This window comes from Dermacentor silvarum, chromosome 5 (genome assembly GCF_013339745.2).
Source record: "Dermacentor silvarum isolate Dsil-2018 chromosome 5, BIME_Dsil_1.4, whole genome shotgun sequence".
Taxonomy (NCBI): Eukaryota; Metazoa; Arthropoda; class Arachnida; order Ixodida; family Ixodidae; genus Dermacentor; species Dermacentor silvarum.
The window spans coordinates 17,502,526-17,520,613 of record NC_051158.1 but is presented as its reverse complement, the minus strand read 5'-3'; the positions used below and the strand labels follow the sequence as shown (position 1 = coordinate 17,520,613).

General features: G+C 44.8%; 1 protein-coding gene across 1 annotated transcript; it reads left to right on the top strand.

The window, feature by feature from the left end:
- Positions 1 to 237: 237 nt before the first annotated feature.
- LOC119452968 (THUMP domain-containing protein 1-like) lies at positions 238 to 17,751 on the top strand. Its single transcript, XM_037714932.2, has 4 exons — positions 238 to 449; positions 5,189 to 5,332; positions 9,361 to 9,621; positions 15,129 to 17,751. The coding sequence occupies exons 1-4, from the start codon at positions 261 to 263 to the stop codon at positions 15,567 to 15,569; spliced, it is 1,035 nt and encodes a 344-aa protein (XP_037570860.1). The 5' UTR covers positions 238 to 260; the 3' UTR covers positions 15,570 to 17,751.
- Positions 17,752 to 18,088: the final 337 nt, after the last annotated feature.

The following is an 18,088-nucleotide window of genomic DNA, read 5'->3' as shown; positions in this document are numbered from 1 at the left end:
GCTTCATCTGCACTTACGCGCGCAAGCGTGCAGACAAGCCAGTCGAGGCGGCTCTTCTTTATCGGATTACTTGCTTAACTACACTAAACTACGCTGATTTCTCGACTTTCGTTACACATTTCGTCCGTGTGTGTGTAATTTATTTTGTCGATACGTTTCTTGCTAACACAAATAGCATTTGACAACAGTCGGCATTTCTTCGCCCTCGCGGGCCTTCATTGTCATCTTGAGCTTAAAAACTTCCAAGGGTAGGGTCAATCATGAGCACCGGCGACAGTAAGAAACGCAAGAAAAACTACTACAAGTCATTCGCCAAGAAGCGCCGAGTCGGCACCCTGGAATCCGACATGACGGGATTTCTGGTCACCTTCGAGCGAAGCGAGTTTCAGGCTGCTAAGGATTGCTACGAGCTGCTCAACGAGTACGCTGACAAAATCTGGGGCCCTGAAGTTAGTATTCACATTTTCATTTAATTCGACGCCCTATCTTCGAGTAAACGTTTACTTAATGAACCGGCCATCCTTAGTTTCTAGCAGACGAAGAAAACGCGCGTCAGGACACGTGCGAACGCGTTATTTTTTCACGACCTCTTTCAAGCATTCTTCATTATATTCAAATCAAACTCAGTGCAAGTTGAGCGCTGCTTTAGTTCTCTTTCATGCATGATTGACTTCAATCCTAAGCAAGATCATGGTTGCACGTACCGCGCGCTCGAGAGTTTCAATGCTTGTCGACCCCAGTATTCCTCATTCATAAATTGCCCCATGCGATATAAGTAAGAAACGGATATTTCCATTTAGTATTCGTATTGCATGAAGCAAACCTTACCTAGAGACGCATGATGCAACACGCGCGCGCATGGCGCAGCTTGACAAAGGAGCGCCTGGAGCGTGTCGAAAAGTGGGCTAGCTGTAGTCCGTGATGCATGGCGCATTCGATAGGTCATTTCCAAGCGCTCCTGCGAACCTTCGAAGGTCGTTTATCAAAAAAACTGTAAGCCTTATCGTGTCGATGAGGACGCTTTAATAGTGCTAACAAAACCAGAACTATGCGCTACGAAATACTTTTGTGTAATACATATCTTCGTTACAGGGGAACAGCGCAGGAATCTGACAAGAAGAAATAGAGGCACAAATGAGACGCTCATATATATATATATATATGTAACCAGCCCAACTCGTAACGCTGATGCATATTCGTTGTGGTTTTAACGACCATCAGAACACTCTCAGGCGACCGGTCGAATGGGCCAGCAGATTCGCCACACTATTACTGGGACAGTCTAGTAATGTTGGATTAACCACATGACACACACATGCAGATTCCACAGCCATATGGTATAGTGGGTATTGTCTCACTACTTTTCAGACACAGGCTCACTTGCCGAAGCGTACTAGTGTGGTACCAATGTGAAAATGTTCATTTGGCATAACTACATTATTGCCGATTTCCATCTGTTACCAGGTAAAACCATCATAAAGGAGCTGTATAAACTGGGAATTAAGCAAAAATAGAATGGTCAGTTATTGTCACCCGGAATACCCACACAAGAGTGGAGGACTGGCATTGTTGGTACTGCCTCGGATGCATAGCTGATTGCTACAAAATGTAGAGCACGGTGTGGCCACATTGATGCACACAGCTTCACTGTTGGCAGCTCATTCACTCAACATAATGTAGCAGATTATCACCTGTCACTATGAAATTTCCCATCTCTCTTTTACCGAAATAGGAATCATAAAATAATCCTGCGAAATTGCCTACCCTGTTGAAATAAGTTACTGGTGCAGGGTGCTGACAGATCACCTGTGCACCTTATTACTACCATGAGCATCCGTTGTAATTTAAACAAGTGTTTAACTGTAGTTGTGTAATACTGCTGCAGGCTCCCAGAGCTAGCATGATCAAACTCCACTATCACTTGATTATGGTTCAGTCAGATAAGTCTTGTTTGATTGCGTTTGCTCTTTGGCATTGTGCTGTTGAGCTCGAGGTCGCGGGCTCGATCTTAGCTGCACTTTGATGGGGGCGAAGTGCGAAAATGCACGTGTACTTAGATTTAAGTGCCCATCCCCAGGTGGCCAAAATTAAACCGTAATCTCCCACTACAGTGTGCTTCGTAATCAAATAGTAGTTATGGCACTTAAAACCCCCAGAAGTCGCATGTTTACTTTTGCACTAACAAGGAGCGATTGAGAAAGTGGTTGAACAATGTGCACAATAATTTGGGAACTGTGCAGGTTTTCTTCGCACTCCCTCATTTTTTAACTTTTCTTACTTATGGTGAATTTGGTTGGTTATTTTAATAACTTAATTAACAGTCTGTGGGGTGCTGAGGTTTCACAAATGCTAGAGAAAAAGTCCTCTATGCTGAATCATGGAAGATTTTTTCACGGGCAGCAATCTTCTTGGAAATTGTGGCCATTTCATATCAATTGTTCTTTTCTTTTTTTATGGTCTTCAAAGAATAAATGTTATTGAAATGTAGTTACTGCTGTTGTTTGGTATGCTTAAACTGCACAGAAAACTTGCTGCCGGAAGCAAGTCTCATATTGGCATCAGCCACATATAATCTGAGAAATCACAATGCTGTGCAGCAATGTTTATGTAAGCTGTTAAAAACTAGGGGCCGTATTCTGAAACGTTCTACTTCGGCGAAATTTCTTTTTTCACTTTCAGGCGCGGGCTGATTGGCTGGTTGAGCAAAATTGAATGACGTCGGGCTCAACCATCCAATCAGCTCATCCAATTTTGCTAAAACAGCCAATCATCGCGCGCCTGAAAGCGAAAAAGAAATTTCACCGAAGTGGAACGTTTCAGAATACGGCCCCAGCAGACTTGTCCTCATCGGTTAGCAGAAATCATGCAACTTGCCCGTAACCTCCAGATGAATTATCTGGGCCTCAGCAGCAATGCAGTGAAGAGTTCTCTGTCTTCGAGTGAGGTAATCGTAAGTGGCCATCCAAAATGAGAAGCTGCTGTGTGTTAAGTGAAAGACAATTACTTCACTGTAGAGCAAAACTCTCTCCTTCATATTGATTCATCACTTGCCTGTTCTTTTGATCAGCTACAGGCGGCAGCTCAACAAGGACAAGATGGGGTTGCAATGTATCAAATAAAATTCATTGCGGCTGTCAGTTTGCTGACTCATCAAGGCAGTGGCAGCAAGCGTGAGCAGAATTGACAGTTGAGCTATTTGGTGAATGGTCATCTTGAGCAGAACAACATGTTAGAGGCTAGTTGGTTCATGACTATGGTAGGGAATTACTGCATGAATGGAGAAAAAAAAGATGAAGGCTTTAAACAGGAAGACACAGGGCAATTAGTTGGCACTCTGTGCTTACACTTTTCTATGTACCTTCCTTGTGGTGTCTCCTTCTTTGCATTCGTGCAAAGAAAAGAGCGTTCTACTGTTATCATCTTAAGCATTGCAGTAACATGTGCAAAAGAAAAGACAAGCAAGGAAAAAAGTATTACAACCATTCTATCTTCGTTGTACGCTGTCTTACTGTGCTGCCTGTCTGAAGATGGGCAGCAGGAATGTGCACACAACTTTAGTGAGTGACCATTGAGCACATATGTGCACTGCAGGATGGAGGACTTGCAGGCTCCAAAGAATACCTCTGCTGGCCAGAGGCCATTAAGAGTCGCTGAGCACAGATTTTTGGGGATTTCAATTGGATGTCATTCTAGATTACAAGGGGTGCAACCTCATACATCACTACAAGAAGGGCCTCCCACCAGGTCTGGACATCGAACACAGACAAGTGTAGCGCATAGAACATGCTGCGATGATCATGTCTGCATACACCTATGTACCGCAATGACAGCTGAAAATTCAAACAAAAGCCCACGCATCTTCCTTCCCAAAGGAGCCACTTAGACCGCCCGAACGGAGAAGTCACATGTGCTGTTTTCACATCACACTGCACTAAAATGCCTCTGGAAATGTGCCGTGAAACAAGAAAAGAAGGAGGGCAAAAATTAAGGAGGTGGGCCTTTGGTGCAATATGGGAGAAGGCACGAGAGAAATACAGATTGTGAGTGCTGGCTGGTCGAGGCATCAGTAGAGAGCCTCTACTCTAAAGTAGCTAAACCTACTCTCGAGTAGGTTTAGTAGTGACCAAGGGAGGTTGGCCACTACTAAACCCTTTAAAAAAAATTGTTGTGATAGAACATTATGTAAAACAGCGCTTTACAACTTTCCTGTATAACGGGGCCTTTTAACAAGTGTCTTTCTCTCGTAGTGTTCAAGTACACGTGAAATGCCTAAATGCTGTCATTTGAATACAGCTGTACCACTTTGAATGAAGTTTCTCGCATTCAAAAGATAAAGTAAATTTCTACCTATTATTCAGTAATTGCCGAAAAATGGCAAATAAAAAAAAATGAATCATCTTGTTTACAGCTTTGGATCTCTGCAATGAATAAAGTGAACGGCATCAGTTGGGGCATCCAAAGCTGACAAAATTGATATAGACTGGATTTAGATGTGCCACTAATTTATGAATTGAACGTTTGCAAAATGCATCAACAAATTTTATCACATAACCAGAAGCTAATGCAGTCTATGTCTTCAGATGACATCAATGCGATATCTTTTATAGTTGCTCATTTCCACTGTTGTAAACTTTAGTGTTTCACTTTTGTTACTATTTGCCTTTTGTCTCTCTCTCTTTCTTTTCCTTTTCTTTTGTGTAAATGTGGGACTGTACATTAAAATATTGCTTCTTTTATTTGGTAAAGTATAGCTTCCCCCTCATAAATGCAAGAAGTGTCCTTCATACCAGTTCATCTGCTACCCAAGGGGGCATTTCTGTACTTCACATGTTTGGAAACAGACATCATAGTTAACACAAACCTAAAGCTTTAGCTTGACTTGTTCCACACAGCCTAGCCAAGTCAACAGCCATGCTTAACAAGAGCCCTGCAATTGTGTATCGGAGCACTCTGTCCAGTTATGCAGGGCATCTGCTATTGTGTCTATGTGGAACCATGACATTCATGCCTAAAGGTTTACGGCAAATATCACTGAGGAATGTGTGGTATTTTAAAGTGCTTGCTAGGCTGTTTGTTATGGTGTTGCCAGCATTAGACGTCTCAACGCCATTGCCTGTACCAGTGTCTTGCTGCATACTAGGCCTAGAACTTACTGTCACATGCTACGCTCTCCTTCCTAATGTTCAAGAAACCAGAGGGAACTGACAGCAAGAAGTCCATCGAGGATGACATAGCTGAAGAGCTGAATGAGCTCAAGGAGTCCAAAGACAAAGTTCGCCGCTTCCAAAAGGTGAAGACAGACGTGGCTGGAAACTTTTTTGTAACAACCACGGTGAGTAAATTATTCTGTACTACAAACGTTATTCTATTTATTGTGCATCCTTTGTTGTTAACCTAGTTAAACTTGTAGTGTGAAGCTCTCTTCATTTTATTGTATCAGTCTTATGTATTTATTTCATGCGTTCTATGTGTGTTCCTGCAATCTTTTGTATGTACCTCCTGTTTGGAGGTGCATGGTTGACAGTATCAACTAAATTAAGAAATAAATAAAAGCGTCTAGTTGCTGCACAATTCCACTTGGGTCTGTTGCACAGTAGACAAAAGCAAGACACTGACTTGATGATGATAAAAATGTATTTATTGTAGGATGGGCTCGAACGCCCAGACACTAACTTAAAATTTAAAAGCATGCTAGCCATTTTGAAAATGAGTATTGTAACGTTTCTGTGGTGTTGGCACAAAACTCGGAGATTGGAAGTGTAAACCTTATTTTCTCTTCTAGTAGTAAACCCTTTACAATGAAATAATAAAAGTAGAGCTTTGAAAGGATATCTTTATCATTCTGAACTGGTTTAGTGTTTCAAGTTCGTGTCCCTTTAATGTTCATGTTGTGCTGGTAGCTCCCACTTCCGGCTTGCCAAGTGAACGGCATTTGTGAGAGCAGAGGTCTGCGGGGCCACTTGAAAACTGTGCAAGGTGATTCCACCTGCAACTGCACCAGTTCTGTGTGATGACGCAGATTGTGGTCAGTGCATTGGTGAATCCAGCCAAACATTTCTTGCGCAATGGTGTGCATTCGGCACATCTTCCATACCAGCACTACAGATGGCTCAGCTGTGCATTCCATCCTGTGTACAACAGTTGGTGTTTTCTGCGACTTGTAAGTTAAAGTTTACACGTGAGAGCATCTGTTCAAATGATGAATTATTTCATTTTTTTATTTACAAGGGCATTTGCTGGCTTTAGAGTAAAGCCGTAAGCTGGAGTGGGCAGTGAGCCAGTGTCTCTCTGAGTAAGCAGTATATCGCACTGTAATATTACTCAAGAAATGGTGCGCACTATAAAAGCATATAGCTGTAGCATGACTATAGATAATGTGCAATAGCCTGGCAAGGGAACAAGAATTGAGGATCGCCACTCAGCCTCTAGAGTCTGTAAAGGAGTAAGTTTATCTAGGTCAGTTACTCACAGGGGACCCTGATCATGAGAAAGAAATTTACAGAATAAAATTGGGTTGGAGTGCATACGGCAGGCATTACCAAATTCTGACTGGGAGCTTACCACTTTAGTTGAAAATAAAAGTACAATCATTGCATTCTACCGGTGCCAACATATGGGGCCGAAACTTGGTGGTTAACAAAGAAGCTCGAGAACAAGTTTAAGAACCGCAGAAAGAGTGATGGAACGAAAAATGTTAGGTCTAACGTTAAGAGACGGGAAGAGAGCGGTGTGGATCGGAGAACAAGCAGGTATAGCCAATGTATTCTAGTTGACATTAAGAGGGAAAAATGGAGCTGGGCAGGATATGTAATGCGTAGGATCCCTTGGACCATTAGAGTTACAGAATGGATACCAAGAGAAGGGAAGCGCAGTCGAGGACGGCAGAAAACTAGGTGGGATGATGAAGTTAGGAAATTTGCAGGTGCAAGTCAGAATCAGCTAGTGCAAGACAGGGTAACTGGAGATCACAGGGAGAGGCCTTCGTCCTGCAATGGACATAAATACAGGCTGATGATGATGATAAAAGCATTCCGGACACACAATTGAGAACAGAATTATGAAATTCTGTGTCAAGTGATGTTTTTTTTTTTCTTTTTTTTTCTTTGCTTTTGCTTGTCACAGGAGCTCCAGGTTCATAGATGTGTGCAAGGATTGTTTAATTCAAACTGGAGTGAAATTACTTTGCAGAATTGGAGAAAATATATAGGTGTTTTTTTAATTGAATAAGACGGAGAACTTAGATATGTTTAATAACATTGCAGATTTAGTTAAGCCAATGTTTGTTATATCAATGTTACACTGTGTACTTATTATGTAGGAGAAATTTAAGAAGCATGAAGCAGAGATTAATTGCTTCAGATGCCTGTAGCTTGGCGATTATTACAGTTCCTTTTCAAGAAAGCTGTTGTGGAGGAATGGTTATTTAATGGTGCTTTGGAGACTGGGTGGCCACCATATCACATGAACTACACACCAATATGAGGCTTCTCCAAGAGATGTTCAAGTGACCTTTGGCTGAACCATCTCACAATTGCAGCCTATACTACCTTTGCTTTTTAATAATTTACAGATTGAATTACAGTTTTCCTTTTTTTTTTCATAAGAATTTGGAGGATGCTTAAGCTTCGCATGATACCTTGTAGCGTAAAAACTCGAAATAAAAGATGACAGTGAGAGGCAAGAGGAAAAGAAAGACGAGCGTTATGCAACTTTTTTTGTAAAACGATGCAACATTGGCGAAATAATAAAACGAGCCTTAATTAGTAATGAACTGTGTAGCGCTTGTCCTTCCTTTCCTCTCGCCTCTCACTGTTATCTTTTATTTTGAGTTCTTGCGCTACAAAGTATCATGTTAAGTACCAACTCACCTAAGAAGTTATTCCTAAGCTTCGCGTTTAAGAGTGGAATGTGATAGCATTCAAAGATCCCTGACTGCTTTTCACGCTTCCCGGCAACTGAAGTTTATGTAACCGTAATGTTTACCGAGAAACAATGGCGGTGAATGCTATGCACGAAAATGAGCTTTCTGGTAGAAACGCAGCCTCTTGCATGGGCCGATCCCAGAGGTAGTGCACAGCGGTGCCAAAAAATTGCATCATTTTCAAGTTTCCGTTTTCAGTCTGATAAGATTTGAGATAAAAGGCATGCGCTGTCAATGTTTTTCATAACATTTGTTTGTGGGCTGTCATTCTCAAAATTCTGAGGAATAACTTTGTCAAGAATGTAAGACAAGGTATGAGCAACTTTAGTGATAGGATGGTGTGGCAATATAACCCACAAATACCTAGGGTTGTTCGTTTTCAGGTAAAACCCAATTTTTACACCCCGAACAGGTTTCAGGAGAATCTGGTTAAATCTGATTTCTCCCTGAATTCTAAAACCACATATCAGCCTATTAACTACTGACCTCTCCTCATTTCCGTGACTGACGACGTGCATTCACTTCACGGCAAGTTTAACCAGTACTTGCTGGAAGCAAGCCCCACTAACACAGCTGTCGAACTCATTGAGTATTGCCATGGCTCTACTGCTGGCTACCCCAGGCTGGCAAATGCTGCACTGACATTGTTGTGCCTAGCTAATGGAAGCTGTGATGTCAAGAGAACTTTCTCTGAGCTGAGATACCTTCAAAGATCGGACAGGTCTCGGATGGAGGCCGACATGTTGCGCATGCAGATGATAATGTATGTTAACAAGGATGTGCAAAAAATTGATGACCAGCTTTTCGTGAATAAAATGGTTAATTTCCTAGAAGTTATCAATGTTTACTGTCATTATTACTTACTAATTTCCAAACAAACGCTGAACTTCGGAGTATTTGCTAGAAAACCCTGATGTCCCCCTGATTACCAGCTTGAAACATCGTAGTTTTAATGTGTTAGCGTTAAGGAGCTCATGATACCCTCTGATTAAAAAAAAAAAAAAAAAAGAATGTAATGTATTACTTAGTACATTTGTAAATTTAACCCGAAAAAAAAAAACCGATTTTTCCCCAATTATCAGCTTGAAAAATAGCACCCAATTTTCAACTCCTGAATTTTGAAGAATGTATAAACTGAAAATGAACAACCCTACATATACCAGATATCATATAGCAAGGTGTGGTATAAACATATACCTAAATCTATAGGAAAATTTTTGCTCACGGGGACACCGACACCGGATTTTCTATGACACGTGTTGAAAAACTGATCTTCATCATGCTCATCTACATATCCTATATTTAGCACCGTGCACATGCCGGGTGCTTCCCCAACAGTGATGCTAGCATGTGCATAGCCTTGTTAGCTGAAATGCAGTCAGTTCTGCAGATTATTGAAACCCTGAAATGATGACCACTGCTGTCTTTCACAAGTGTAGGTGGATGATCCTGGGCGACTGGTAACAGCCATCTTTGAGGACCTGAAGGCGAAGCACGAACAGCGCAGTCGCTTCATCCAGCGCCTGTTGCCCGTACAGACCACTTGCAAAGCCAACCTGGACACCATGAAGAAGACTGTGGAAACGGTGCTTGCATCCTACAATGACTCTGCCTCGCCAGAGGTTGCTTACTTGGTTGCTGGGAAAATCCGCCACAACAGCAGCATTCAGCACAACCCAATGCTTCAGGAGATAGTGCAGGTCAGTAATGATGAGCAGTGCATCTTGTGCATTGCATCCCTACCCTTCTTAGGGCACTGTTCTTCATTGCAAAGTGCACATCTGGACTAGTGGGTGAACACTGCAACCAGATACAAGACAGCACGTGTTTCTCCTGTAAGAATAAGGTGTTCTCTACAAAAATTGCAGATGACAACTGTATCAAGTGCAAAATGCTTACAAGATGCAGCAAGTAGGTTTTATCCAGGCTCTTGAATGTCTTTCTGATCAGACACACCCTCACTGACCTTGCATAGTTGTGCTAATTAATTCTGCCTGCACTTGTATAGCATTAGCCACGACTTGCGTCGGCCTACAGCCCTTGGTCCCCACAGAAGCATGTTTGTGGTGATGTGGACAGTTGCCTAAGGGGCTTGGCCTCCCTAATGTAGGGAAGGACACGCGAGAGCTTCGCAGGTTGCAGGCAAGGTGTGTGTCCATGCTGTAGAGATTTGCTAAGCACTAGACCTTACCGGTTGTCCAGTAATAAAGCAAAACAAATTTTGCTTGCTCTAATGGTTGAGCTAGGAACTGGTTAGATTCCTTGGCACTGAATCTGGCTTTTTGTCAACTGAACCACACATTCTTTATTTCTTTATTCTGGTATTGACTACAGTGATAAATGATTTATGTAGGGAGGCTACTAGAATAGAAGAAACTGACAGAACTGTTTCTGGCTGCCTTTGTGAGCAAGGGCCCTTAATGGGTCTTGACATGGCAGGCGGAATGCTTTAGTTAGGAACATGGTGTAAAAAGGAAAGTGATCCGACGGCGGCGCGAGGCGCGGCCACTTAGTGTGACTTTACGCACGCCGCTGCCGCAAGGGGCAGCACCTGTTCTGGGGGCCACTTTTTCGCTCGCTTTGCTGGCGCTTTTATATGCATGCGCGGCAGAAGTGCTTTATTTCGATGAATATATGTCATTTGCCTGCTTAAAACGACTCTACTTGGTTGATGGAACGTCCCTTTATATTTCTGCCGACATTCCGATTGACTCCGATGCAGCGAGCAGCGGTAAGCGCAGCGCGCCGTCTGCTCGAGCAGACGACTTGTCTCTCTCGTGTTCGAAATGACGGTATTTTGACTGTAAGTGGCATGAAACCTTCTACCTGCTCAGGATTTGGCTTCTAAATAACGAAAAATTGCATATCTTTGGGTATGGGTGTTTAAATGCTGACGGAGGTCGTAAATTATCCACTGTTGTGCCGCTTCTCTAAGGCCTCCTGAACACGTGCTGCCCCTAGCGGCGGCGCTCACTTCCGGTCACACAAAGAGGACGCTGTCTCGCCCCAGCGTGGGCGCGCCGTCGGAACACCTATCTTCTTACACCGTGGTTAGGAAGTATGTACTTCTGCCAAATAGGTTCCTGTTAAACAGTTAAACCGGGTTGAAAAATATGCTATAGACTTCTAAACTAAACTGTCTGTATTGCAAAAATTGGCACGCACGCACACACGCTCTCTATCTCTCTCTTGTTCATTCATAGCGAGGGGAATCTGGCAGCCTTTATGTCATTAGGTAGCATACGAGGGTGTGATGATTATGTGTGGGCGCAGGTCAGCCAGACGCACAAGAAAGCAACCAGAGACACAAAGAGACGTATTTATGACACGAACGGCACGTGGGACGAATACGGGAACACGAATTATACAGATAAGCGGGATAAGTGTCACGCTCGAGCACTCACAATTCTACACAGGAGTCCGGCCTCGTGGTGACGGCTCGGCGGACTTGGCTCTGACGGCGGTGGGTATACGGGCGGCGGTTGACGTTCAGGTGGCACCAGGACGTAGCCCGGTTCCGGAGCGTTAGCTCTGGGTCATAGCCCGAGCTCGGCACCGTAGCGGTGGGATGAGAGCCGGGGCGAAGCCCAGCACAGCAGTGGGTGAAAGCCGGGGCGGCGCCCGGTTCGGAGAACAGTACCAGGGCTCCGGGACGTAGCCCGAGCCTGGAACACGGCAGCGGTCGTGCGAGCGGGGACGAGGCCCAGCTCCGTAGGACCCGCGTCGATGGTAGAAGCCGGGGCGGCGCCCGGTTTATGGAACAGGACCAGGGGGCTCTGGGTCGTGGCCCGAGCCCGGCAGCACGGCAGCGGTCGTGCGAGCGGGGACGAGGCCCAGCTCAACAGGACCCGCGACGATGGTAGAAGCCGGGGCGGCGCCCGGTTCGCAGTGCAGGACCGGGATGCCGGGACGTGGGCCGGCGTTCGGTCCGCTCCATCTCGCTGCACTGCCCGTTCTGTCAGCCTGGCTGCCCCGTCGTTCCAGATGGTCTCTCCCGGCACGCGCACCGTCCACGCGCATAGCGACGCTAAATCCCGCGCTTTTCGGCCCCGCACGCCGAACACAAGCACGTAAAAACCCGCGCATTTCATCTCTCGGCCCCGCACACCGAGCACAAACATTAACTGGCGTCCTCCTACCACACTTCCCCCCTGTTCAAGAACGACGCGGCGGTGAGGTAGGACGCGTCGACTAGATATGCGTGACACAAAACACAGAGTGCGGAGTTCGTCCGTTCGTCAGTGAGTTCTTTCTTATGGTCCGGTAATTTCACTTTACCACGTAATGCACTGCACCCCACTGTTCGCAATGTTGACTAACTCAATGTTCCAAACACTTTACATGAATAAACTTGTTCTCTCCACACATTTGTGAAAACTGACCATTCAATTGTCCGAGGGCATTCCTAAATATTATTCCTTTTCATTCTACCTGTTGCATATGCACTTTTTTTTCCGCCTTTTTCGGAACTCCCATGCTTGCCTATTTCCAGCCTGTTTCCTTCTCTTTCCTACGCCTACAGATTGATTGTACGGCTTGGAATGGCTTGGGTAGAGCTCTGGCTTCTTTAACTTTTTCTTGGACGCCTGCATCTTGTCATGTACCTGCGTTTTATGACGCTGTTTTCCTTTCCATCGCCTTTGAATCTTCTTCCTGCCCTTACGCATTCTGTGGAAGTTCTTCCTGCCCTTACACGTTGCCTTACGTCTGGGACGCTTCGGGTATCTGCTGGCTTTCTCATTGCTCTGTTTCTTAGAATCTAAATGCCTCGTTATGTCTGCTGCCTGGCGATCCCTGGTATCATTTTCGATGGCAGACTCACTGTTGTTCTGAGGTGAAGCTACCTCTTTCTCTGCTGTGCTCTGCTCCTTGTTTATGCAAACCTTGATCGGGGTGTCAACCATCCTGTTATCCACGTCACCCTGCATCAAGGGCTCCTCAGTGGTGCGCTTCTCCAGTATATATACGATGCCACGGCCGCTATCTAATCTGCCAACTTCTGGCATCTTTCTCATGTCATGCAGTTCTGCTACGAAAACGCGCCTACTCTCCATCTTGGTCTCAGCCTCACTCTCTTTCATTTTCAATGCATGCAGCTCTTCTGGCAGCATCTTGAGTTTTTCCTCTTGGAACTGCGTCCTCCCTTCGTAAGCTTGTTTAGCTGCAGAAAGTTCTGTTAATCGAACAGCCTCCACGTGTATCCTTTCTTCCTCAATTAGTTTGAGGTTGCTCACCGGTAGTCCACTATCTCGCACGTTCAAACTAGTTGTCTGTTCTTGAAGCTTGAGCTTCAGCAGTAAAACGCGTTCCTCGACTTGCAGCCGTCTTTCCTCGAGCTCCATGATCACGCGCTCATCTTCACGAACTTGCGCGCGGAAGCGTCTTTCTGTTGCGCGTTCCGCGTCAATCCACTCGTGAAGAGCGGCGCCAGCTAAGCCCATGTGCTTGCCGATCGCGTATAGTCTCTCAATATCCATGGTTTCCTCCCGTGCGTCTAGCTGTCGGCAAGATGTTAAAGCCGATCCTGGCAAGCTCGCCAAAATTGTGATGATTATGTGTGGGCGCAGGTCAGCCAGACGCACAAGAAAGCAACCAGAGACACAAAGAGACGTATTTATGACACGAACGGCACGTGGGACGAATACGGGAACACGAATTATACAGATAAGCGGGATAAGTGTCACGCTCGAGCACTCACAATTCTACACAGGAGTCCGGCCTCGTGGCGACGGCTCGGCGGACTTGGCTCTGACGGCGGTGGGTATACGGGCGGCGGTTGACGTTCAGGTGGCACCAGGACGTAGCCCGGTTCCGGAGCGTTAGCTCTGGGTCATAGCCCGAGCTCGGCATCGTAGCGGTGGGATGAGAGCCGGGGCGAAGCCCAGCACAGCAGTGGGTGAAAGCCGGGGCGGCGCCCGGTTCGGAGAACAGTACCAGGGCTCTGGGACGTAGCCCGAGCCTGGAACACGGCAGCGGTCGTGCGAGCGGGGACGAGGCCCAGCTCCGTAGGACCCGCGTCGATGGTAGAAGCCGGGGCGGCGCCCGGTTTATGGAACAGGACCAGGGGGCTCTGGGTCGTGGCCCGAACCCGGCAGCACGGCAGCGGTCGTGCGAGCGGGGACGAGGCCCAGCTCAACAGGACCCGCGACGATGGTAGAAGCCGGGGCGGCGCCCGGTTCGCAGTGCAGGACCGGGATGCCGGGACGTGGGCCGGCGTTCGGTCCGCTCCATCTCGCTGCACTGCCCGTTCTGTCAGCCTGGCTGCCCCGTCGTTCCAGATGGTCTCTCCCGGCACGCGCACCGTCCACGCGCATAGCGACGCTAAATCCCGCGCTTTTCGGCCCCACACGCCGAACACAAGCACGTAAAAACCCGCGCATTTCATCTCTCGGCCCCGCACACCGAGCACAAACATTAACTGGCGTCCTCCTACCACAGAGGGTTTCTTAGCCACGTGCCTGCTCTTCTAAGTTCATGTGTTACGTGACGCCATCGGGCTAAAAAGGATGTTCCATATCCGCCCACCAAGGCTCTGAGTGGCGCTGGTTAACACTCCCAGGGCTAGGTCTAGTAAACATAAATACCCAAGTTAATAAACAGATTGATGACCGCTGCCGTAGCACAATTGGTAGTGCAACGCACACGTAATGCGCAGGTTTTTGGTTCGTCTCCCATCGGCAACAAGTTGTCTTTTCATCCACTTTCATTTCCCTATTCTTTATTATTTTCTACATTTCAATTACAACCACAGCTTATTTCCCCGATGCTTTCCTTGGCGTCATTGTCTGTTGGCTTTATGTGGTCATGATTAACAAAATCTATCCCTTCGGTATCCCTTCTTCTCTCGTATACAGTGCTTAAAGTCAGGGGGTGCCCGGGGAGGGCCCGGGCCCCCTTAAATTTTTTAAGCAGGGGTTCGCCTCCCCCCTTGGCAGGTTAACTGTGGCACTGCGTCACCCATTCAACAAGTGCTGGAAGAGATTTTGTTACTAGTAGTGCCTTTTGCGGGGCAATTCCAATTCTCAAATTTTTCAGATAAATTCATCGCAATTAATCAGTTCATACTTCTTTTTTTTTTTTTTTTTTCATAAGAAAGCCGGTACAGTGGTGGAGGGGGGCAGCAGCTATGTTAACTTGCAAAGGCGTACTTAGTGTAGTAAATGTCTTGCACAATAGAGTGGCTTTTTTGTCTGCTTGTTTGTCGCAGGTTGTGAAGGCTGCCAAGCCTCAGTGGACAGGGGAATTGCGCAAGCCAGACTTGGTGCTCATGTTGGACGTGTTGCACAACATCTGCTGCATCTCTCTGATGCCTCGGTACCTGGAATTCAGGAAGTACAACCTCCTGGAAGTGACAAAGCCTCAGCCAAACTCCGAGGTGCCAAAGGAGCCTAGCTCATCTGCTGATGTGCCAAAGAATGACAGTGAAGAAGGCAAGGACCAAAAACCTGAGGGTGACAAAGAAGCAGCGTGCGAAGAAGATAAGAAGCCTTTCGATACCGCTGGAGACGTTGAAGGAGATGTCGTAAAAGCTGCAGACGGCAAACCAGACGACTCTACATCGAATGGTGGCAGCACTGAACTCTCGACAAACACATCAGATGGCGAAAACGTGGGGTCACACAAAACTGCAGAGGCATCCAAAGACTGAATATTTTCTCACAGTACCTTCTTTTGCTCGTTTGCAGTCAAACATAACGACATTCTCTGGCACAGAAAAGCTGACATTAAATGTTCACTTTCATTATTGACATAGGCAACTTACGCTTGCCAGGTGCATTTGTAGCTCTTCAATGTGACACCACATTCTTGTGTCACGTCCATCATTTTTAGATGTAAGAGAAAGCTTTATCTCACAGCCAACTCTGATTTTCCTATTCAAGTACGTTGGTAGAATTTTGATTTAGAACCTCAAATTTTCTTTATTGAAATTGGCAAACATTGGCAACTCTAAAGAAAAACTAAAGCAGAGTTTAACAATCCGTAACTCAATACCACAAACAGATATTGCAGATCTGTAAACTGAATTTATTAGAGCAAATGGGATATATAAGTTTATAGCTTATGTGAAATTGTTATAATATATATGAGGATTTTGCATATGTCCCACTCGCAAATTAGCGGTATGTTTCAGAGCAATGTATAATACATCAAGTATGTCCACCTTAGATGTTTCAATAGGTAGGTGGTGCAGTTTAAATCATTGTGATATCTTTTTTATTGTTGGGCTACAGAGTTGTAAACTTGAATCTTGTTCTTGTTTTTATAAACAGCATATTTTGTGATTTTGCAAGAATTTTCTTTTTAATTGGTAGCCTAAGCAAAAAATTTACTCCCTACAATCGGTAGATTTCAACTTTCAACACAGTAAACCTGATCAAAATTGGGGCAGTGATTGCTGAGTAAAATTATTTCTATATTCCAATGTATTTGGATAGGAACTCCTGTTGTAAAGCTTTTAAGTTGTTGCCGATAGCGTTTTTCACACTAGCACTAATCCACATCATCTGTGTGCCAAAGAGGAATCACTTGCCTTGGTGTATTTCACCACAATCTCAATTAGGTATTTCACACAACATTGCATTATCCTCTGTGACAGTGGCTGTGCTGCTTACTGTAGTGTTTTCACTTGCAGTGTTCTTGGCATCAGAACTTGTTTAACACTTCACTCATGGAAAATGAAAGGAACATGCAACTTTTATGTATATGAACAGTAAACAGTAAACAAAGTTTCAAGCCCTTTTGAGGCAGAATATGGTGAGTTGGGCTGGTTGATCTGTGTTCATTATAAAGGAGTTAAGAAGCACAGCAAGCAGCATTGTGTACATGCTACCTGTTGGGGGGGATTCATGGTGAAATAGAGGACTGTATTTCATTCATAAAGAAATTTATTACAGCACAAGGTTTCTTTTTTTTTTTTTTTTTGGAACAAAATATGGTTTGTGCCTATAAAAACTTAGTTACAGAAAAGATCGAATTGGGTTGAATGGTGCCTTTTAATTCGGTACATAAAAGATAAAAAAGACACAAAAAGAGAGCAAAGCACAACATCAGTTATGATTGAAATGCTGTCTTTCGTCATGTGCTTCTGTTCTACAGCAGAGCTGTTAGTGCGACTACATGTAGTGGAATATGTTTGCTGAAAACATCTGCTCCAAATGTCAACTAAAATACTGCTTTCTCAAAATGTTGACGACAATTCATTCTGAAAGAGCAGTTGAAGCTAGCACAATGAAATTTGGAGGGATATGTTGAGCACCTCGTGGGTGATGTGTAGGTAAAGCTAGACCCATCTTTAACAGCACCACTTTTTAAGACTGGGACAAGCAAAAGAATGCAGGACATGCAGCACATGTCTTGTGTTATTTTGCTTGCACCTGTCTGAAGTGGTTCTGTTGAAGATGGATGGCTACCAAGTCGCCCAATTTGCGATCCTAAAAAGATAAAGTTAGATGTGTCCAGAATAATTAGGGGTAATGTGGGAAATTGATAAATTTCTGTTAATTGTGCTTTAAAGCTTTATGGGGGTTTGCAACAGTGCATAGTTGTGACACGTCAACCATATTGAGGTGAAAGTTAATCTGAATAAAGTGTGCATTGAGAGAAACATGCTGGAGAAATTTCAAGGTTGTAGGTTTTATTGAGTTAATGATAATAAATTTACAGATGCTATCAGAGCATTTAAAGCATTCCAACAAACAGTGAAATAATATTTCAGAACTGGTGGCACAAGCAAATTGCTAAACATTCCTGCTCAAAACTTTCCAGCATACTTGGGAGACTGTACATTTAGAATCAACTGTTGAGAAAGTTTTCTAGAGCCTTAATTTTAGGTGTTCACATTAAAGGCTGTGGGACAGAGGACACTGTCTTCTCTATGCAAAATACTGCAGACAAGTTTAGTAGGCATGTTCACAGAGTGCACGCTTTGTTGAGCACTGCAACAACTCATCAAACACGTCTGCCTGCTGTTGAGGGATGCGCCCCAGGTGAGGGAAAATTATAACTTGATATAGTCGCGAAAATATTCTCAAGCCGTACAATGTGCGCGTAAGCGTTTGGGAGCGTGTTCGTAGGGCATAAACACGGTCTTTCACACAAAAAAGTTGTCACAGTTTCACCTGAAAGGCGAAGCATCAATTGTGATAGCAAATTTTTATCAGCTGTATA